Source organism: Protopterus annectens, chromosome 1.part2, assembly GCF_019279795.1.
Source record: "Protopterus annectens isolate FY-2018-M chromosome 1.part2, PAN1.0, whole genome shotgun sequence".
NCBI classification, from domain to species: domain Eukaryota; kingdom Metazoa; phylum Chordata; order Ceratodontiformes; family Protopteridae; genus Protopterus; species Protopterus annectens.
Genome location: NC_056727.1, coordinates 255,286,661 through 255,311,611, shown reverse-complemented (window position 1 = coordinate 255,311,611; position 24,951 = coordinate 255,286,661). Strand labels below are relative to the sequence as shown.

The following is a 24,951-nucleotide window of genomic DNA, read 5'->3' as shown; positions in this document are numbered from 1 at the left end:
TAGTGACAGATCACAACCCCCTAACATGGTTACACAGAGCCAGCCAGCAAAATGCCAAGTTGCTAAGATGGAGCCTAGGGTTGCAAGCATATGATGTCAGTGCAAATCCACAGTGGGATTAGCAATGCCAATGCAGATGGGCTCTCAAGACAGGGAATGGGGTAAGGTATACTCAAATAGACCTAACCCTCTCAAGCAATGTTTCTCAAGGGTCACTTGAAGAACTAGCTTGAGTTCTCCGGGGGGGGGGGGGGTGAAGATAGGTGAAACCTGCCAGCCTAGCCAGATAGAATTTTGTAGATAATGTTGTCATTTGTAAATATTAATATAAGCCACAGGCTTTTTCTCTTAAATGGGAAAAAATGGTGTTAAATGTGGAACTGCAAAAATGTAACAACACAGCACTCTGCTGTAACAAAGCTGATAAGTCAATTCTTTGATGTCAAAACTTGGAGGCGAGATGTCTAGATAAAGGCAGTCTGTTTTGAGGCCAGAGTTAATGGCTAGAATTTGCATGTATGATTTCTTTTATTGTTCTGGTTCCTGACCAGCTGCAAGATCAAAAGGGCTATTAACCTCTGAGAGTCTGTTAGCCTGGGAACCAGAAAGAAATGATGTAATCTGAAATGAATCAGTGGTACTGTGTTATCAATTTAAGGACAGAAGGAATGAGAGCATTTGAGCATTTGTCTTGAGAACATCCAACTCACCACTCTGCCTGTGTCTATATGTAAGTAGAATTTTAGAACTGTGTTTTCTCTTAGTTTTAGCTGGGAAATAGGAAGATTAGACTAGTTTGTTTTTATGTGATGTCAGAACTTTTCTACTGTATTATTTTAAGTATTTCTCTGTGATCTCTGAACTTTTGCCTAGCACTGTGTAGTAAGAAGTATTGTCTTGTGTTTTTATTATTTATTATTAAATATGTTTAAACTTTTCAACTGTGGCTGTTTTGTATAGAGATAATTTAAGATCTAAGAGTACATTGCATGTATATAGTGATACTGTACCAAGTCACTCCAAATAAATCTTGACTGTTCAGTCGCACTTACCATTTGGATAATAATATTGCACAGTATAATTGGACACCCTTTCATAAGGGCCTTTGAGTAGCTGATAAATATTAGCTGGGTGATGGCAGTGATTTCTACCGTATAGTCTGGGAAAAAGGGGCACAGCTGGAGAACCTGTGCCAGCTTTCCCCAGAAGTGTCTGTGTGGGTGTATAAACTCTTATCTCAAAGTGTGTGTGTGTGTGTCAGCTACTTGGGCAGGGACACAAACCACTGGTTGGACAGAGAGGGTGCTGGAGGTTTTAGCTTTCCCACTAGGCTGAGATCTAGAACCTATAGCTGTGCCAGTGGGGAGTCTTATTGGGGACCTGGAGAGAAAGGGAGAAACCAGCCCCTGACTGACTGTGATCTCTGTGTGTTCTTAAAGGAAATTGTACTTTACTGTGTGTGTATTTATTATCCTTTCCCTATATGGATGCTCCTCACTGGTGTTAGTGGCGAGGACTGAGGCTCCTTGATTGCTGGGCCAGTGCACAGGCGTCACAATATTCACCGTCAAATCTGATAAAGTTGTTGCTCAAAATAATCTCCATAAACTCACTAATAAGAGTATAATCAGTTTCAGAAAGGTTGGTATAAGATTTAACCACATCAACAAACCAAACCAACCTCTCTTTATGTGGTATACAAGAAAAAAGCTTTTTAACATCACAGGTAACAAACACAGTGTCTGAGACAAAGCAAACATCTCTAAGTTTGTCCAACAAATCCCAGGAATCTTTAAGCATGTGCTTAAACCCAGAAAATAGGTTATTTAACTTGTTGTCTATAAATTTTGCCACAGGTTCTATCATGGATCCTGCTGACGCCACAACTGGCCTTAATGGAGGGTCTTGTGTGTTTGAGTATATTTTTGGAATCCCAAAAATAGGTGGAATCCTGGTATTTGTTGGACAAACTTAGAGATGTTTGCTTTGACTCAGACATGGTGCTTGTTACCTGTGATATTAAAAATGTTTGTTGACGTGGTGAAATCTTATAGCAACCTTTCTGAAACTGATTGTACTATTATTAGTGCATTTAGGGAGATTTGAGCAACAACTTTATCAGATTTGATGATGAATATTTTAAGCAAGTCACAGGTGTTGCTATGGGGGCTGCTTCTGCTCCCTATATTTGCCAGTGAGGTTCTATTGAAATGGAAACTGTCTATTTTGTTTAATATTCCCTTGTTTAATTTCTGCAAGGGATATTTTAGATATTTGGATGATTTGCTGTTAGTTTGGCAGGGGGACGATGTGCAGTTAGAAGAATTTTTTATCCTTTTGGATGCAAGCACTGACTTTGTAAAATTCACACACCAAGTAGGCTTCCATGAGGTTCATTTTTAGATATAAAAATTTTGTGGTCACAGGATGCAAGACTGGAGACTTGCCTGTATCGAAAACCTACTTACTGTAACTCTTTTTTATTTTATTCCAGTTGTCATCGCAGTCATGAAAAGAGAGGTATCGTAAAAAGTCAGTTTATACGAGCCTCTAGGATTGCATCTAACGATGGCTGGTGTATAAGGGAATTTGAAACAATAAGGAACATGTTTCTTGAGAGGGGCTTTGCAATTCATCTTTTGGAAAGTACTTTCGAAGGGGTTAAAGCTGAAAGGGTAGGCAAGTATGGCCTTATTATTAAACAAGGGTTGTGCAATTACAATAATATTGCAAAAACAACCAATTTTTGTAACAATATGATTTTGCACTGCACTCTTGATGTAAAGGGTATTGAAAATATTATCACAAAAAATTTTTGTTTAATTGTGATGAAAATACTAGATCTAGTGGAGAGTCTATGCTAAGTTTTACGTATAAAAGAAAAAATAACATCAAATATTTGCTGGAGAAGAAACCACAGGAGAATGGGGGTATTTGGTCGGTCACTGTAAAATGTAGAAGATGCAAACAGTGCAGATTTACTGAAGATAACTATGACAGATGGCTGCACAGTGTGGACAAAAAATGGCTTTGTGGAGGTAAATTTAATTGTTTCTCTGAGAGGGTGGTGTACCTTGCTATCTGTCAGTCCTGCTAGGCTTTTTATGTTGGCAAGATGATTAATTGGTTAAACCATAGAATTTACCAACACATATACAACATTCAGAAACTTGACAATAAAAGTGCACTGGCACGTCAATGTACAGTTTGTGATGGTTTTGATAAGTTCAAGTTTCTAGTGTTGGAGCAGGTTCACAATGGCCTCTTCTGTGGTAATCGGGAAAAATTTATTGATGCACAGGGAAATGGTGTGGCAACTAAGATTAAATGCCACCAATTCCCCAGGGTTAAACAAAAGCGTTTCCATCACCAGTGAACTTAAAAGAAGACACAATATGGTTTGAGATTTTTTTGATTTTTTAACAAACTTGTATATGGTTATTTCTTTACTGGTATTTAGTGCATTCAATTTTTTTCTTACATTTTTGTTCTTAATTAATATTCAGTTGTGCATGTTACTTTTATTAGAGGTTGTTCTATTACACATTGATTGGTTCATCTTTGGTGGTGGGGTTCATTTACTTGAAATGTATTTAAACTAGTTTTTAATTTGGTTTTGTGGTTCTGAAGATGTCAATGTACAGATGAAAGCGTTAAACCATGTCTATTTGTTCTATATTAAAAGTGTTTTGGAGTTTTTTTAAGTTTATATATTTTTTTCTTTTGCCTGCTATTGGATTGCCAAGTGCCAGGGTGTTTGTGCTGTTTATGTTTATATATATATATACATACATACATACATATATATATATATATATATATATATATATATATATATATATATATATATATATATATATATATATATATATATATATATATATGTGTGTGTGTGTGTGTGTAAATTATCTTAACATAATTCTCATCGCTGAGCAAGCCACAACTTTCAAGCTTTCAAAATAGTACACATAACATTCAAAGGGTACATATCTACAGGTGGCCAAGGTGAAATTCCTCAAGCAACAATAAACCAAAGCGAAAGCTACCAAGGAACACAATGTGATCACTGTTTTCCACAGGAAGTTGATGTTGATGTGACTTCTTAATGTGCACCTTCAGTGAGTCACTTAATTTAGGAGATTCCTCCTTTATTTGAATTGGTGCAACTGTGGAGTTTGTATATACAGCTTAGAGGGGGTGTGGGGCTTGTCTCCCACATTGAGGAGTGCAGTAGTCTTGCCCCCACCTCCAGCAAAAATACAATTTATCTTTTCACCCTTTATGTTTTGGGATTAAGTTTTTGATATTTCTGACACCTGGAGTTTTGTAAAAGTCCTAATGTGTCCCCTGTTTGGATGTTGAAAAGTCCCAGTTGCAAGGATGGTTAATGATGCACAAATCTTTGTATCCACTGAGCAGGCATTCCATGCCTCCCCCTCGATTTAATGTAAGCAGCACATGTCAACAACACATTATAGCAAGACATCAAATATCCTATTAGACTGGATCCTAGTATCAGACCCTAGCAAATACTCCACCACAGGTACAATGTCAGACTCTCTCAGTGATCATCTCCCAGTCTATACAACCAGACATCTCACACATCCTGTTAAACAGCATATTTGTAAAATAACATGCAGCCTTTCCAAGTTTAACTCAGAAATGTTCATTACTTCACTATCATCTATTAACTGGAACTTCCTAAAAATCCTCCCCTTAGATGATACTGTAAATGAATTCAGTACAACTTTTCTAAATATCCTAAATAGCCTTGCACCTCCTAGAAAAAAAAGAGACTGAAACCAAATAATACAATTTGGCTATCCAAAGAAAAGAATGCTAATGCAGAATAGAGAAAAAGCATGAAAAGAATGGAAAGATATAAAACACCTCAGTATCTTGAAAACTTCAGAATGCTTTACAATTGTACTAAAAAGCAAGTAAATGAAGACAAAAAAACTATACTATGATAACTTTCAGAATAATTTTGCCATCTACAGACCCTGGAAACTACATACCCATAAGTCTCACTAGTCTTATATGTAAAGCTATGAAAAAAATTATCATGGAGATGATCAGTAGAGATATAGTAAACCTCAAGACATTGGACCCAACCTAGTTTGGTTTCGTCAAGGGCAGATCATGCCTACTCAACCTGGTGGACTTCTTCGAGAAGGTCACCAAAGCAATGGATGAGGGCAAAATCATTCTCACTGCCTACCTTGATCTGGCCAAGGCATTTGACACAATACCCCACTTGGGCATTGTTGACAAACTCAAGAGGTTAAGTACAAACCCATCTGTCACTCAGTAAATAGCTAACTGACTCACAGACAGGACCCAGGAAGCTAGAATTGGGGAGTCCACCGCAATAAAAGAGGCTAGTCACAAGTGGAGTCCCTCAGGTATCAGTCCTTGGACCACTCCTTTTTGGCATTTACTTTTCGGAAATCAAGGGCAATGTCAGTGGTCTCTGGTTGACTCAATCTGCAGATGATTGCAAATTAGAAGCTGTCATTGAATCTCACACTGACACAAATGTTCTCTAGGAGGGGCTGACACAAACAAACAAACAAACAACTGGTGTCCGAACCATGGACTAAAACTAAATGCCAAGAAATGCATACTATTATCCTTTGGGAAGTCATCCATCCCTGGTAACTATCATATAGATAACACACCCCTTAGAGCTGACCGAGTAGTCAGGGACTTAGGGACACACATAGATAGTAATCTAGTCGTTCACCATCACATGTCTATAGTGGTGAGGAAATCATTCTATGTTGTGCAACTTATAAACAAAGATATGGCATCTAAGTCCAAGGAAGTCATTGTTCCACTGTATTCGGCATTCATCAGATCTATCACTTAGTTCAATGCCGCCTTTAGTATGTACCTAACCAGGCATATTCAATAACTGGAATGTCCACAGATGTTCCTCACTAAAAAATACAGGGTGCAAGTAAAATGTCCTGTGCAGACTGCCTCAAGGCCCTATCCCTGTATTCTGTCTCCTACAGGCTTTTGATGGGAGATCTATGCCTGACATACAGGGAATTGTCAGACCCCACTCTGATGGACCTCTTGCATATCCACTAAAAAAACAGCACCAGAATTACCCATTCTAAAGACTTAAACCTTGCCTGTGATATAAATAGGACCTGCTGGAGAGATAGATATGTATCTCAGAGACTACCCTGTCTCTGGAACAGGCTTCCCATCCATGTGAAGCAGAGCTCCTCCCTAACCCAATTCAAGTGCAACTTGGACAATTGAATGAGAAGCCAGAAATTCATCCCTGTTTTGGCACCTATGTCTCTAATGGACACAGGCAACCTGTAAATGGTTCATCTCCCACACCCATGCTTACACTTATCAAGGGTATCAAAACTTGTCAGAGATTTGGGATGCATGGCTAGGCTTAAAAAGGCCCTTGTGGTTGTTAGCCTGGTAAACCTATGTACCTATGAAACTGTAATACTTAACACATCCCTAAAATGTTTGGACATCCATTAAAGAAATCTTACATTCTGGCCAAATATTCAACTCAATCCCCTCTCCCGATAAATCACCACTTGAAACTGTAATACAATTCAACTCTTATTTTATAGATGGTATAACATCTCTAACCAAGGATTCATTGACATCTAATCCCAACCCTGCTCAAAAGCCACATATCACCACTTCTTCTTTCACCTTCAAACCTGTGCCCACATCCTATGTAAAATTACTCTTAAACAAACTTAAACTGTGTTCTTCTTCATCTGATGACCTTTCAAGCGAGTACCTAAAAATAGCAGCCAATAATCATTGCCTATCATGTCTCAATCTTTATAAATAGGTCAGTCCAGGAATTCCACATTCCCTTTCTCTGGAAAAATTCACACATTATCCCTCTGCACAAAGGAGGAAGTTCAGCTGACATTAATAACTTTAGACCTATAGCAATCTTATCTCACCTCACCAAAATACTTGAAAAAGGTATTCAAAAACAATTGCTAGACTATCTCCTACAGGAAGAAACTCCTATCCCTTACACAACAGGGCTTCCATTATTCCTATAATACTAGCACTGACTTTCTAACCTATATAGGTGCTGTCAATAAAGCTAGAGATAGCAGCAAACTAGATTCTTCCTTATTTCTAGACTTGTCTAAAGCCTTTGACACAGTTTGCCACAGCAAATGTTTACTTCAAATGTCATCACTAGTTCTCTGTTAGCCAACCCTTCTGTCATTCAAAAGCTACCTGTCTAATAGGTATCAGTAAAATGGCACTCCACGCTCTCTACTTAACTCCTAATCACCACCGGGGTACCACAGGGCTCTATCCTTGATCCCCTCCTCTTTAACATTTTCACCAACACCCTCTATACATCCACACAACAGGCAACCTTAATGCAATACAATATGCAGATGATTCCATACTCATTTGCATATCTGACACCATGGTACACCTCCCAAAAATTACTCAGGAAGCTTTAACAGCCACTGAAACATGACTTCATAACTCATAACTCATGCTCAACCCCAAAAAAGACCAAACTACTACCTTTTCTCCCCATATCCCTCTCTCAAGAAAAAACAAAATTTAAAGTCCTCTCTCTTGATAAGACAATTACTGAAGTCACTTCTCATAGCAAATTTTAGGGGTGATAGTGAATGATAATCTTACATTTGACCTGCATATACAAAATTGCATAAAAAAATCATCAAAAATTAGGGATGCTTTACAGAGCCAAAGACATTATCACTGACACAACTTAGCTATACTTGCGCCTACTTATCTCCTCCCCACACTTCTTTATGGTGCTCCCATCTTCACTAGCCTCCAGGCTTTACAAAAATTAGAACTTGAACGATACTATAACAAAGTTGCCAAATTTGCAGAAAATACTCTATTCAGAACCCGCCACTGTATATCACTAAAAAGTCTAAATTGGTTAGAACTGCCTCATCAATTAATGTATACACAGCTTCTTAATAAAATTATTCAGCATCCATCTGCCTGTCCAGTACTAAAAACATTCTGCACAACTATGTTCCCAGTCAGTCATTGCAATCCAGTGACCAAAAACTACTGCCTGTCTACAAACCTAATGAATCTGTTGGGCATTGTCTGTATTTGTAAAAGGTTGCTAAGGCCTGAACTCCTTACCTGTATCCATCAGGTCAGTACCCTCCCTCCCATCTTTGAAAACCACTCAGAAAGACTTCCTATCTTAGATCTGGATCTGTTCTTGCTCAAAACTAGAATAAACTATATCCCTGAATGTGAACAAGTACCTTGCATTTCTTATAACTCCTTACTCTCTCTCTTCTTCACTTATTTCCTTACTTCTATCAAATTCTCTTCCCTGACTTTCTCTTTAAATATACCAAAAGCCTGTTTTCCCTCCCTTCATATTGCAATTCCTGTTTGTATTAGACTAGCTTACCTTTAATTTCTCTACAAACTGTCTACAATTTCTCTAAATATTAAATTATTTATTTTGATTACCAGGTAAGTGTCCGGCTGGGTTAGAAGCCCATTTTCAGCAGAGATCCGAGGAGAAAAGCTCCATACAACAGCAAGAGTTTTACAGTTATAAAGAGAATTGCAAAGACAATAGCTTAAAAACAAATAGCATATAAAATAAGACAGTGGTAACACAAACATCTAGCTGGGAACTGGAAATACAGTAAATGCAGGAGATACAGTATTGAATAAAGTTAGGCACATGCTACTCTGCAGCAATATTAGGTCGATAGTCTGCAGAAATAGTAGGCATGTAATTATGGCTGACACATAATAGGTTGCAGGGAAAATAATATAGGACTCCTAGTCAGGGTTGGTGGAAGGACAGAGCCTGTGATTAGTAAAATGTTCTCTGTGACTTTGAACTTGGTTGTGTTGTTTAGACTGAAGATGTGCTAAGATAATACATTCCAAGACTTAACTATTTTGTTAGAGTACAGTGAGTCTCCGAAGCTGTTTAAAGATTTGATTAATTTTAGCAGAAGTTTGTCATAGGAACGTAGGTCTCTGATATTAATGTTAGCTTGGACTAAGTCTTTAGGTCAGGGCAGTTATTTTGGTTTGATTAAAATTGTAGGGGCAACTGTGAGTTGGTTTAGTTGAAGTAGACTGGGTAGCTCTATCCAGTTGAGTTTTTGTAGAGCTAGGCAGTTGTGATCCCTATAGGGAATGTTGGCAGAAAATTTGGCTATTTTATTATAGCATGACTCTAGGAGAGTTAGATTGGTCTTGCATAAGTTAGTGAAGATTTGTGAAGAGTAGAGAAGGGGTGGAGAGAAGAAATGACCTGGCAGTGGCTAGTCTGGAGGGGCTAGTAAGATAGGATTTAGATGTATAGAGTTGACATAGTTAAGTTTTATGTGGACTTTTTTATAGTCATTGCTATGTGTTTGTCAAGTTTTAGTTGATTGAGATAGGCTGAAGGGGAGAGAGGGTGTTAGCCCATTTGGTGGCCTGTTGCCTATTGAAGAGGTAACTGTGAAACTAGTGAAGGGGTGAGGAACTTAAGTTGCATGAGGCAAGTTTGTTGAGTTTTTGATGGTAGTCATTTGTATCAATTCTTAACCAATGTTTTTATATTATGTCTAATTTGTTATAATTATTTAAACTACAGAAGTTTTTTGTTTTATTTTTGAAGAATGCAAAATTATTGTTCTTAAAATGTTTTTAATAATTTGGTGCTTTTCTCCTCGGTCCTGTGCTGAAAATGGGCTTCTACCCAGAGGGAGAAGACAGGCAAATGGTGAATAATACATTTTACTGTACTAATGCTGATGCTACGCCTAGCATTTTAATGTGAGTGAAGCTCTGGCATTCAGACAGACAATCACCATGGATTTTCAGGCTAACATTAAATAAGTCTGATGTCATATTCGATTTCACCATTTCATACAAATGGCTTTCATTAGTATGTAGACCATAATTTGTATGTCATTATGCAGTCATTGGAATACCAAGCACATCACACTATTTCTCTTGCAGCACTATCATGCCACTTGCATCTCTGAATTATCCATTTCCTGTGCATCACCATTCATCATGTTGCTTCACAAAACAATTGTTTCTGAATACCCCTGGTGTCTCTTTGAAATACAGTGGTATGCATTTTTTGTTTTTCAACAGAAGTAATAGAATCTAGAAACTGATAAACAATCTACACTGATACTTTCAGATCTTATATAACAAAATACTATGCACACAATGATGTACAAGCTTTTGTTAATGTACAAATAAATCTTGCATAAAACTGGTCTTTCAATCTTAAGAAGGCAGGACTTAAATGAGCTATAAATGACTGGGTAGATTATAGGTGATGTATAATGTCTGCAACCGGGAGCGTGTCATTATGGTTTGTGATGTAAAATGCTTGCAGCTAGGATTGTGTCGGTGTAGTTTATTTTCATTTATATAAATGTATAATTGTCTATGTAGTAAGTGATGGTTTAATAAAGATGTTTCTTGTTTAAAAAAGTTGGCAGGAATTGAATAATTTATGTAATGTTGCTTAGGTTATATGATATGTAGCAATATATTTTATTTTTTATTTAACAAACAAATAAATAAATACAATATATTGCTATATATCAATATATATAGCAATATATGTGAAGTATGATGTTTGTTAATGTGTTAATACAGTTTGATTACTTTTATATTGATGTAAATTTTCCTATGTCACAAGAGATAATTCAATAAATGCGTGTTTAAAAAAATGGTTTTCAGTCTGCTTTATGCAGATCAGGCAATTTATTTTTAAAGGCAGATTTAGTGAACATTTATAGTAACACAGGGAGTACGTAGTTCCAGAACAATAAAGGTTGTCTTCCACAAATGTAAAGGTTGTCTTCCACAAATGTCTCGTGATGTTAAGTCCGTTCCACTGGTATTCAAAAGAGTGAATCCAAATTATTGTAATAAACACTTTAATTAGAATAAGATAAAACAACAAAATAGCACGGATTAAGTGCTTTCCTCTCTCCATGGAGACTTCATCAGAATCATCTAGTAACCATTCTAAAAACATTTCATATCTTTACATTCTCTATCATTGATTGGCCATTTAATGCTTCAGTTATCCAATTATAGATTTATAAATTTTGAGCATTTTCTGGCTTGCTAAACTTGATTTCTGCATTAGTAGCTATATAACCATGTTAATGTTTCACTTCAAACCTTCTAGCCTTTTGTTAACTTCATTGTAAAAATACATACATTTATAAGTTACAAGAATATGCATAAATATTTCAAAATGTATATATCACCATCTACCTATTAAAAACATTTAAAACATATAATATATTCTGTCAAAAGGGCATAATGAAAAGAAAATACAAATAAAAATAAAATAACTTTTTGGGGTATGTTTTTGTGTCAGGAGCCATATAAAAATATATATGTATATACATCTATAGGGCTAAATGTTCTTAAAAAAGCCCTAAAACTTTCATGTTGTTTTATTAATTTATCTTATTTACTTTTTATTTTATGTATTTTGGTATCTTCTGAAAGTAGTTTCAAGGCTGGGGTAATAGAAATATGGTCATTCAGGCCTTTCCCACTATATGCATCCAGCCTGAGTTGCCATATCATTTCTCTAAATTCTAACTTAGTTTCCCAGTCACCTTCTCTTTCAAAGTGTTCAACCTCCTCAAGTACCCAAAACTTGAAATCAGCCTCTTTACATGTCAATATATGTCTATATAAAGCATTGTTTTCATTTTTCTTGTTTATGTCTCTTAAATGCTCATATATTCGTACTCTTAGGTGACGTTCAGTTTTTCCTACATAATACCCCCAGCAGGTTTTACAATATGCCAGGTAAACAACCCCCTTAGAATAGCAGCTATTATATCTTTTTGCTCTTAAGGCCATATCCAAACTTGGGATCCTGACTTCTTTTAACCCTGCTATAAAGGGGCATTGTGTACATCTCCCACACTTAAATGTGCCATATTTCAAGCTTGTTCCCCCTGCACTTGTTTTCTTTTTCATATCTATCATATTTTTCAAGTTTTTATTTCTTCTGAAACTGTATCTTAGAATATTCTGGAAAACACTCACTCTTGTTGGTATAGTACTAAACATCCCCCCAAATTTCATTTATACCCTTCTTTAACCATCCCATTCCATTGTAATAAGTCAATGTTAAGTATGGTAACTGTACCATACTGTTCTCACTGTTAACATTTCTTTTTTTCCCCCTATTGTTTCCTTGTTAATTAATAGTGGTACATATACGGTTCCCCATCTCTGTGTACCATATTCTTTGATGGGGTCAGTTAACTCATCTGGGTATCCTCTTTCTTGGAACATCCTTTGCACATTTCCTATTTCTTCCAAAAACTCTTTTCTGTCAGATGTCATTCTTGCTATTCTTATCATCTGACCCTTTACTATATTCATTTTGAAATGGTAAGGGTGATCACTCTCATAGTGGAGGCATGCATTCGAATAACATTCCTTTCTATATATACTAGACTTGTAAGTATTGTTACTGCAGTCTTTTCGTAATCTAACATCTAAATAATGTATTTCTTCTTTGCCAATCTCATGTGTAAATTGTAAAAACCTCATACTGTGATTAATGAAATACATAAATTCCCCAATGGTTTCGTCTGGACCATCCCACAGGATGAAAATGTCGTCCAAAAAACGATAATAACCTTTTATATATTGATAATATAGGGACTTAAATATATACTGTTGTTCCCAATATAACATAATAATGTTAGCATAAGTTGGGGCACAAGCTGATCCCATAGTCACCCCATCCTTTTGGTGGTATAGGTCACCCTGAAAAAAGATATCATTGTATTTCAACACCAACTCCATGCTTTCCAAAACAAGTTTAAACTCATCAGCTGTTAGAAAACCCATTTCAACTAACATTTTTTCAAACCACAGTAACCCTTCAGTGTGAGTTATAACAGAAAATAAGTCTTTTACATCTATGGTAATAAAACTTATTTTGTCTATATATGGACTCATTCCAATTTTGTTCAAAAAGTCCCAGGAATCCACTATTATATGTGGATAATTAACTTAAAATTTCTTTAATTTTGTGTCCACGTATATAGCAAGCAGTTGCGTTTTTGATCCTTGTGAAGAAACAATGGGTCTCATGGGTGGGTTATCAGGTACTTTGTGTATCTTGGGAATGCCAAAAATGGCTGGTATAACTGGTTTAGAAACTTTTAACAAATTATATAAACTAATATCTATCAATCCCTGTAATAGATTATCTTCTAAAATAAGATCTTTTTTTGTATGAAATATTAACTATATTAATTACTATCAAACATTTCTGCTGGGTTATCTCAGATTACATCATTCTTGTCTCCTCTGCCTTTAGTTCCCAAGCTAACAGGAACTTAAAATATAACACTTCTGTGTTAAAATTACTTATCTCTTAGAAATTTTGCCTAAAACTGTAAGTCGTAAAACTGTTAAACACTTTTACCTTGGAAACCTGTGAACTGCGGTGGTGGTGCTGTGGTAGCGCTGTCGCCTGACAGTAAGACGTTGTCCCGTTCGATTCTCAGCTAGAGCGTCTTCTGTCTGGAGACATGCATGAATGGGCATACCTTCATTGAAGGTTGTGCATCAGGGCTGGCAACTCGGCACGTAAAAATCTACTGCCAATCATTAGCGGACTGGAGTTCTGCTGTGGTGACCCCTAACCGGGAAAAGCCGAAAGACACGACGATGATGACAACCTTAGAAACCTGTAATTATTTCTGTTTCCAGACAATAGAAAGAACTCCTAGTTGTAGACATCCTGTCTCCTAGCTAAAACTGAGAGATAACACAGTCATAAACAATTTCAACTTATTTTCTTAGTGTTTGTAAGTTAACTCTGTTCTTTTCCAGTAGGGAACACTGTGGTTATATTTTTGAAGCTCATCCCATAACACAAAGTTTAACATAACATATAGTTTTCTTACATTTGTAAGACAAACATACAAACCATATTACGATTCACAAATAACATAGAATTATTTACAAAATTCCAGCTAGCTGGGCTGGCACTCTTCACAATACCCCCCCCCCCCCGAAAACTCAAGCTAGTTTTTCAAGTGACTCTTGAGAAACTTTGCTTGAGAAGGTTGAGTCTATCTGCAAATACCTTACCCCATTCCCAGTCTTGACAGCCCATCTCCATTGGTATTGCTAACCCCACTGTGGTGCTTCACTGTCATATCATATTCTTGCAACCCTAGGCTACACCTTAGTAACTTGGCATTTTTCTGGCTGGCTTGATGTAACCATGTTAGGGGATTGTAGTCTGTAACTACAGTGAATTTTCTTCCATAGAGATAAGGCTGATGTTTCTGCAGTGCCCACACTATGGCTAGACATTCCTTTTCTACAGCTGCATAGCATTTCTCCCTGGATTGGAGCCTATGACTGAGATAAACCACTGAGTGCTCTTTTCCCTCTGAGGAAATCTGGTACAGCCCCCACTCCATGGTTTGAAGCATCCACCTGCACAACAAATTCTTTGTTGTAATCTTGACTGGCTAACACAAGGGGTCCTCCCTAAGCTCCTTTAATCTTTTGGAATAGCTGCTCACATGCTGGGGTCCACACTACCTAATCTGGCCTGTTTTTCCTTGTCAGGTCTGTGAGGGGAGCATATGGTACTATAACTGGGGAAGAACTTTCTGTAGTATTCTGCTGTCCCTAAGAATGCCCTCACCTGCTTTTTGGTAACAGGTGCAGGCCATGCCTGAATGGCTTCCACTTTGGCAGGTTATGGCCTGATCTTACCACTCCCCACTCTATGTCCTAGACAGGAGACCTCTGCCATACCCACCTGACATTTGCTGGGCTTAATGGTCAACCCTGCCCTCTGTAGTCTGCCCAGCATCTCCCTGACATGCTGAAGGTGCTCTTGCCAGAAATGGCTGTAGATGGCAATATCATCTAGGTAAGCAAGGGAAAAATCTCCTCCTCCTGCTAGGATATGATCTACCAGCCTCTGAAAAGTCGCTGGGGCATTTTTCATCCCAAAGTGCATGTTTGTGAACTCATACAAGTCAAAAAGGGTCACAAAAGCTGACATCTCTCTAGCACTGGGAGTCAAGGGCACCTGACAGTAATCTTTGGTAACATCAGTGGTGGTAAGATACTTAGCCCCACCCAGTTGCTCTAGGGCTTCATCTGTCCTAGACATGGGATAGGCATATGACTCTGTGTGACTATTTAATTTCCTGTAGTCCACACAGAATCTGGTGCTGCCATCCTTCTTTTGTACCAGCACCACTGGGGAGGCCCAGGGACTGCTGGACTCCTGAATTACCCCTAGTTCCAACATTTCCTGTATCTACTCCCTCAGAGTCTGTTTTACTCACTCAGGCACCCTATAAGGGGCCCGCCTAATAGGCCTTTGGGATCTGGTATCCACATGGTGCTGCATCAGGTGGGTGGACCCTGGTTTCCCAGTGAACATGTCCCCCAAACTCCTGTAACACTGCTCGGATTTCTTGAACCTGGGTAGAGGATAGCTACTGGGACATTGCTACCCCTTCCACTGAGATGCCAGTCTGAGCCTCACTGAAGAGATCAGTCACCAGATCTCCCTCAGACTCCTCCTGCAATCCACTTCAAATGCTCAGCACAACGGCTTCCCTATCATGATAAAGTTTCATCATGTTAACATGGTACAATTTGTGGCCTTGCCTCCTGCCTAGCAGTTCTACCATGTAGTTAACATCACTGACCTTCCTCACCACCTTGTATGGACCCTCCCAAGTTGGCTGCAGGTTGTTGTGTCTGACAGGAATGAGAACCATTACCTGCTGCCCTACAGCATACTCTCTAGCTCGAGAATTCCTGTCATACCAGACCTTTTACTGCTATTGGGCTTCTGCCAAGTTCCCCTGAGCCAAGCCCATGAGTTCCCTGAGCCTTGCCCTGAGGTTTAGGACATATGCCACAACAGACTCCTTGTGGGATTCACACTCACCCTCCCACTCATCTCAAATTAAATCTAGAGGCTTCCTCACCCTATGCCCATACAGCAAGTCAAAGGGTGAAAAACCTGTGGATTCCTGGGGAACCTCTCTGTAAGTAAACAACAGATGGGGCAGATATTTATCCCAGTCCCTCTACATTGGTCTGCAAATGCCCATAGCCTGGTCTTGGGTGTAGGATTTAGTCTTTCAACAAGACCATTAGTTTGGGGATGGTAGGGGGTGGTCTTTAGGTGCTTCACCCCATGGTACTTCAACAGACAAATCAGCAGGTCTAACATGAAATTGGCACCTCTGTCAGTCAGTATTTCTTTTGGGAAACCTACCCTGCTGACAATCTCTAACAAAGCATCTGCCACATTTTCTGCCTCAGTTGAGGACAAAGCCACTGCCTCAGGGCATCTGGTAGCATATTCTACTAACACTAGAATATACTTTTTCCCAGTGGAACTTGGGGTACTCAGAGGCCCAACAATATCCGTAGCTACCCTCTGAAATGGCTCCTCATTCACAGGTAAAGGCATCAAAGGAGCTTTCACCTTGTCTCCTACCTTGCCTACCTTTTGGCACTGCCCACAGGTCCTGTTACATTTCTGGAAATCCCAGGCCAATAAAAGTTATGCATAATATGTCTCTATGTGTGTTTTTTGCCCATATGACCTGCAAATGGAATATCATGGGCTATGGCTAGAAGTACCAGATGGTAGGCTCTGGGCACTACCAACTGCTGTATTCTCTCACCGTCTAGCCCTCCCTCAGGGGTCCACTCTCTATACAGTAACCCTTTGTCCCAGTATACAGATTCCCCTTTCCCATGAGAATCAGGTGCCTCACTAGCTACCTACCTCAGGCCTTGTAATGTAGGGTCTCAGAGCTGAGCCTGTCTCAACTCTCTCTTTGTAAACTTTCCCAGCTCCCTTTCCACAGGAAGTCTGGTATCCTCTGACAGTGGTGCCTCACTGTCAGCCTGGGTACTACTACTCACCTCTGCCTTTGCAGTCACTCTGTCCATGGGAACATCAGTATCTACAAGCAGCTGTGGCTCACCTTCAGTCTCACTGCTACAGGGTAGCTCCCTCCCTGAAGTAACCACCTCACCAGTCCTGGCTCTAAGTGTTCAGGCTGTATGGGTCTCCCCAGGCTACCAGAGCCACATGCTTGTCTCCTAGCCTAACTGCATGTAACTGCATGAACACACTGTACTACATTATCAAAATAATTCCCTATCAAGACATTTGCAGTGTGGTAGTTAGTACCCTTGTTGTCTCAAGGCAACCTACTGTTGGAGTTTTGTCATTCCCACTTACTGTCTCTCCCACCTTTTGTTCCCCACCTTGCCTCTGTGGACATCTATATGATACATAGCCACACTGGTTGCATTTAAAACATTTAACCCTAGGTCCTGGACATGTGTCTGTACTAGTGACTTCCCCTGCTATTGACAGACTCTGTTGGGGAAGTCTGGGCTGGCCACCATGGGTTCACTTAGACTCATGAGCAGCACTGGGTGTCCCTTTTCTGTGCATTAATGCCCTGCTTGCTAGGTATAGGTCTCCCTGCTTCCCCAACCCACCTACAGTAAGGCATTGTCTATCAGCTAAGCAGATTCTCATGTCCTCAGGCAAAGTGCTAAGTGCTTGTTCCCTCATCAAAAGGTCTGCCAGCCCTTCAAAAATGGTGACCTGACATCCACTCACCCACCTATGAAAATAAGTACTTAGTTCAGCAACATATTCACACACACTTTCATCTGCCTTGCATCTAAGCTCATGAAACTTTTTTCTATAAGCTTTAGCTGTTAACTTAAAAAAATTCTAGCAAATAATTCTTTACAACATTATAATTTAAACAGTCATTACCACACAGTTTGGACATTACAGTTACAACTTTACCATGGAGTAAGAGGGTCAGGAACTCTACCCAGAGCCCTTGGTCAACATCATACTGTTTACATACCCTCTCAAACATACGAATGAAAATATCATAATTATCCCCCTATGCAAGTTGTGGAGGAAATTTACTGACCTTTGTTGCTTCTGGGGTTTAGTTACTCCCTTCTCCATTACCACCATGACTCTGGTGAAGAGTCAGCATCTCCTTTTCATGTTGCTTCTGCCTCTCCTTCTCCTCAGCTACCAGGCATAGCAGTTTCTCATTTTCCTCAATCTCTAGATGCCTCAGTCTCTCTCCTGCCTCTATTTCCAAACACTTGGCCTCTAGCTCAAGTCTCTTTAACTCCAGATGTATTTTAAGTCCTCTGTGGAAAGGTTGAGCTGTTCATTCTCTGAGAGCTGTACATGCCCACGGCCACTCTGATTGCCCTCCTGGTTGCTATTCTCTGATGCATCTGTGACTAAAGCTGCAATCACGTCTGCTTTAGTCAAGCTGGCATGCACCAGTCCTTTAGCCTGGCACATCTCAGTCAACTGGCTCCTTGTCAGCTTGCCATACCCCTCTGCTGACATGCTTACCTGCTCTCCCTGACTAACTAAGCTAACAAAAGAAATAAAACATTTGTGGGATGAAGTCTGAATGTTCACTGCATGGCTAATTTTGAGTACAAAAATACCTTCAGTCATCACTGTACACAAGCTACATGAACTGAATATCCACACCACTACACACCAATTGATATTTGATGTGTCTGTCTCACCATTATCAACCAATTAATATGTGATGTGGCTATCCCACCACTGCCAAACAATTGATATGTGACACCCCTGCACTGGCCAAGTAATCAAGGAGCCTCAATCCTCACCACTAATACCACTGAGGGATGTGCACATTGAGAAGATGACAAGTACACACACAGTAAAGTACAATTTTCCTTAAGAGCACACAGAAATCACAGTCAGTCTGGAGCTGGTTTCTCCCTCTTTCTCCATATCCCCAGTAAGACTCACCATTGGCACAGCTATAGGATTAAGATCTCAGCTGAGTGGTCAAGCCAAAACCTCCAGCACCCTCTCTGTCCAACCAGTGCTTCATGTCCCTGCCCAAGTAGCTCACACACACACACACACACACACACACACACACACACACACACACACACACACACACACACACACACACACACACACACACACACACACACACACACACTTTGAGATTTGATTTATATACAAATACACAGACACTCCTGGGGAAAGCTGGCACAGGTTTACTAGCTATGGCCCCTTCTGCCCAGACTATAGGGTAGTACTCACTGCCACCAACCACCCTTTATCAGCTACTTTAAGGCCCTTCCCAAAGGGTGACCAGTTTTACTGTGTAATGTTACTATTATCCAAATGATGTGTGACCAGCAGCAAACACTATTTTAGAGTGGTCTGTACAGTGTCACCAAATACATATGCAAGTACGGTAAGAGCTTAAATATCTCTACACAAACCAGCTACAATAAAAAGCTTTAAATATATTTAATAATACATAATAAAAGCACAATACTCAGTAACTCAACACAGTGACAACACAGTTCAGAATCAAAGGAAATATTTTAAAACAACATTGCAGGACAGTCTCACATAAATACGGAAAACATCTAAACTAATATTGCTATATTCCTGTCTATCTCTAAGAGAAATCACTGTCATTTAGTACTATTAGCAAGGCAGAAGTGCTGGTGAGAGGATGTTTCTAGATGCAAGACAAGATACAAAATCCACAGACTTTCTCTGAGAAATGGTTCTTAAATTACTATCAAACATTTCTGCTGGGTTACCTCAAATTACATAATTCTTGCCACCTCTGCCTTTAGTTCCCAGGCTAACAGGAACTTAAAATGTAACACCTCTGTGTTAAAATTACTTCTCTCTTAGAAGGTTTGCCAAAAATTATAAGTTGTAAAACTGTTAAACACTTTTACCTTGGGAACCTGTAATTATTTCTGTTTCCAGACAATAGAAAGAACTCCTAGCTGTAGACATCCTGTCTCCTAGCTGAAACTGAGAGATATGACAGTCATAAACAATTACAACTTTATTTTCTTAGAATTTGTAAGTTAACGCTGTTGTTTTCTGGTAGAGTACACTGTGGTTACATTCCTGAAGCTCAGCCCATAGCATACAGTTTAACATAATATATACTTTTATTACATTTGTAAGACAAGCATACAAACCATATTACTATTCACAAATAACATAGATTTATTTACAAAATTCCAGCAAGCTGGGCTGGCAGCCTTCACACACACACACACGCACACACACACACATATATATATATATATATATATATACATCGTTAATATATATATATATATATATATATATATATATATATATATATATATATACATCGTTAATATATATATATATATATATATATATATATATATATATATATATATATATGTAATTGTTAATATTTTAACAGCTGCTTTGTTTTTGTGGTTGAAAATAATTCATATCAAAAGTATGATCTTCTCACATAATATAGGCTAACCTTTGCTGAGTTTTCTCAGATTGATTTAAGAGCTGATTTATGAGGTGTTCTAATCCTTGCTGTAGGTACACAATTGCTTCTTCCATTCTGTTAGATGGTCCACCGTCTTGTTCCAGCAGGGCTAAGCCTACATAGCACCTTAAAAAAGAATTAAAATGCAGTTTAGTGACTAAACGTTTACATACAAATTGTATGCTTCATTGTATATCATCAAACATATATATATATATATATATATATATATATATATATATATATATGTATATATGTATATATTTATATGTATATATAAGTGTGTGTGTGTGTGTGTGTGAAACAGAATTAATTAAATATGAATATGCATTACAACTCAGCAAGCAGAGTCTCTGTTTACATTCATATGAATGGCTGATGAACATTCTATGTTGGTCAATTATTTCTCAGAAGTGTCTACAAAATAAAAGTGACAGCAGACCTCCTGGTGCAAAGTGATGAAGCCCTGACTACAACTCAAAAGATCTATGTTCAATTAGTGGCATGGACAAGGGCTGGGCCAGGTAGAGGAGGAGGATGGGATTGAGTAAACTACACTAGTTAGTTCGCCCAGCCTGGAAGGAGTGAAGTAACCTCACCCACTACATTAGTTTTGCATACTGGTGGGAAGACAGTCATTGGTGGAATACACCAAGGCAAGCTTGCACTGCATAAATTAGTGACCTTTTCCTTTAAAACTGGTTGTACTTCTCCTGTAATTTCATTGCGTTTAAGGACTTCACAAAAGCAACCCTTCTTCAGCTATTTGATGACCTAAACAAATTCCCCTGTGATCCTCTTCCAATGGATCTTATTGCTAAAGCTAAAGCTATTGCCAGTGGGAGTAAAAGTTAGATGCATAGGCAACTGATTCAAATAGACCAAGAGTTAATTTGTCCTAAAACAAAGTGAAAACCCCAAGGAGGAGCCATCTGTTTTCTAGGAGACCTGGTACGTAACACATAATTCAAAAATATTTTAACAAGGGAATGCACTGAAAAAGGAGAATCCATGGGCAGACATGCTGAAATGACTGACAAGTGTACCTTGACAGAGGAGGAAGAAAATCCAGAAGATAATAACTCACACAAATAGTGCAAAACTAGATAAATACTAGGCTTAAAAGTGTGTTGGTTCTTGTTTTGGCACCAACTACAAAATCTTTTCCATTTGCTAATATATGATTTCCTAGTAGCAGGTTTCTTTGCCTCCTTTAATGCCTGTTGCATGTCCTCATAAAATACATGCCAAAAAGGTATGAAACTGTATCATCTAGGCAGTTAGTTGAAGGATTTTCAAGCTGGGATGTATCAAATGACCCATGTCTTGTGTGACTAGGTCCAGTATTTGAGGAAAGCTTGTGGTAATTGTCCTTAGCTATTTATAAAAGAGTGGAGAATCACTGTTGTCTGGGTTGGAAGGGAGTTACCACAATGATCTTTGGAGAGTCCTTTTGAATCTTCAGTCAGTGGAAAGGGTGGAGATACATACGGGAATATTCTTGTCCAAGGAAATGAAACTGCATCTGTTTTCGAGAACTTCTTGTGTGGAGTCCTGGAGCAGAATTTTGCCAACTGATTGTTGTGAATGGAGGTAAACAGATCTATCTGAGATGTTCTTCACAGCTGGATCAACTCTTGGATGACCCTCTGATTCAGTTTCCATTCATGAGAATCTGTTATGGCCTTGCTCAGCTTGTCTGCCACAATATTTTGCTCTGACAGGATGTAGGGCAGTTGTAGAGTGAGATTGTGCTGAAAAGCTATATCCCAGGCTACCATGGCCAGTCTGCACAGAGGGTAAGATCTGGTTTCCCTGTCTGTTTGCCTATCTTACTGCAGTACTGTTGTCTGTAATCACTTGTAATGGTCCTGGGAAGCATAGATGATTGAGAGAGTTGGTAACATTACTGCTATCTATTTTATGTTGATGTGTTTTGCTCTGTCCTTTTTGTTCCACACACCCTGCATTTTATTCCCATAAATACTTCTCTCCAAGCAAAGCCTGTGTCATCTGTAGATATAGACTGCGCTAGAAAGGAAAATGGAATACCTGGATTCAGATAAAACTGGTATCTCCCCAAAACAGTTCCCTTTTTATAAATCCCAAAACAGGAATCTGAAATGTCAGGGGATGTTGATGTTGGGGGCCATACTAATTGTAGGTATGACTGATTTTTTTGTCATGTGGAATCTGGCTAAAAGAATCATGAAATCAAGGAAACCATGAAACTAACTATCCTGAGAAATTCTCCTTCTGAGGCTTTGGTCTGCATTGAAAAACTCAGGAATTGATCTTGATATAGATACATGTTTCCCTGTGGAAGAAAAGTTTTTTGAACAGTGGAACCTAGATGACACCCCTGATACCCCAAAGAAATAATCTAGCGGGGGGAGGTTAAATAAAACTCTTGGATGTTCTCCTAAAATCCTAGTTTGAGATGATTTTTCACCCAAGTGTGAGATTCTTAACACTTTGAAAGACTCTGCAAATATAAGCAAGTCATCCAAATAAGGAAGACTTGAATACTTTGCATTTTGAAGTTGGCTAAAACTGGAATAAGACACTTTGGAAATAACCCTTGAGCACTGGATAACCCAAAGGGTAATCCATAGAACTGAAAGTGTGATCCAGGCACAGAAAACCTTAAGAAACATCTGAAATATGGCACAATAAGAATGTGATGATAAGCATCCTTTAAATCTAGGGTCACTAAGTAACTTAAAGGTGGAATAACAGGCCACAGTTTGTGAAGGGATAATATGCTGAACTCCGGAACTTTCACAAACTGGTTTAGAAAGAAAAAAAAATAAAAATAGTTTCCATGATACTTTTTTCTTTGGTACCAGGAACATTCTTGAATAAAAACTTTTCCTTATTCGAGAAGGAGGGATAGATTCCATCATCCCGAGTTAGCAGATGCTGAATGACAGAAGGGAAAAAAGTCTGATTTGGTGGATGAGTAATCCCCTGAAAAGGGGGGGGTCTCACTTCCATCTGTATCCTTGATGAATCATTCTAAAGACCCATTTGTCTGAGACTATCTGTTGCCAAAGAGAAAATGTAGAGCTAGATTTTAGAAAAGATTTAAAGGAATGCCAGGGTGGGAATGGGAAGAGAAGAAGCACTGTAGATAGTCATTCAGACTTGTTGGACTGTCCTTGTTTCTGGGGAGTGGAGCTTGGGCTTTCTTTTGGGAGACCCCCTGCTTTTATTTTTTTTAAGTCTGTTTCTTAGCCGCTTGCTGTGTCTGCTTACTTTGCTTTTTTTTTTTTTTCAAACTGGTGCAGATTTAGCTGTAATGTCCTTGGCAAATTTGGGGATTGCTGATAAAATCAAAGAAACCTCTGAATCAGCTCCCTCTCTTATCATATTTTTTCAGGACCTAAATTGCACAAGGTCCAAACACAACCTCTATATAAAGCCGAATTCAAAAATTTCAGAATTTACATCCTCAGGGAGGTTTTGTGTATGCAACCAAACAAATCTTTTCATAAGAGTTCCAGTAGCCGCAGCTCTGAGAGAGGTATAGCTGAATCATAAGCACACTTTAAAGACTTTTAAGTGTGTCAGAAAAATACATGTTTTTCCCCCAAATCTTCTAAATTCTTTTTCATCCTTATCAGAAGGGGAGCGATTATCATTTACCACATGCTTAGCAGTAGCAAGGTTTACAAAGGAAATCACTAATGGGTCAGATCTGGGGTTGGAAATTAAAAAAAAAAAAAATATATATATATATATATATATATATATATATATGACTGAATAACTTTATACAATCTGCTTTCTTAAATGCGGTAGGCTGGCTGTCAGGTAAGCTACAGGTTGTAACAAAAATAACTTCCTATGCTAGAACAGAAGGAAATAGAGGATGAACCAGGGAAGGTTCAGGAAATTCCAGTTGTAATAAATCATGATATTTTTTTAGAGACAGCAGAGTACTATTATCTTGCCACAGAATCAGATAATTAAAGAGAGAAAGCAGAAGTTGTCTCCTCACAATCATTTTCCTGTTTAAAAAAACTGAAAATCTTCAGGTGGTAGAGAATTTCCTTTTCTCTTATGAGTAACACCAGAAGTGCACAGTTCATGAGTAAAATACCTTGTAAAAGAGCAGAAAAGGAATCTAAACCCTTTGATATGGCCCAGTGGTAAATTCCTTCCACTTACTACCATTAACTTTTATGGTGGAGTGCTTTTGAGATGAAGAAAGGATATGTACAACTCTTATCAGATAGCTTGTGATCTCTGTCCATCACTGGAAATGGAACAAACAGGTGTTAAACAAGCAGTATTTCAGATTCAAGTAAGGCTGTCCTGAATGGTGGGAAATTAGATCTGGAATGGGATCCAGAACCCATGAAGGGTGCACTAGATGAGGCCATAGAAAGGAGAGCAAGACTTATCTAGGCCAAAAGGAGATTATGAGAATTATGGTCATACTGCAATGAACTGCTTTCTGTAAAAAAATTATTATCAAGGGTGTTAGAGGGTAAGT

General features: G+C 38.5%; 1 protein-coding gene across 1 annotated transcript in view; it reads right to left on the bottom strand.

Annotated features, from left to right (window-relative positions):
• Positions 1–24,951, bottom strand: part of LOC122792347 — a 480,531-nt gene that overhangs the window by 215,061 nt on the left and 240,519 nt on the right. Inside the window, exon 5 of the mRNA XM_044060140.1 lies at positions 20,439–20,576. Coding sequence (XP_043916075.1) covers positions 20,439–20,576 — 138 coding nt within the window. The remainder of the gene's footprint in view (positions 1–20,438; positions 20,577–24,951) is intronic.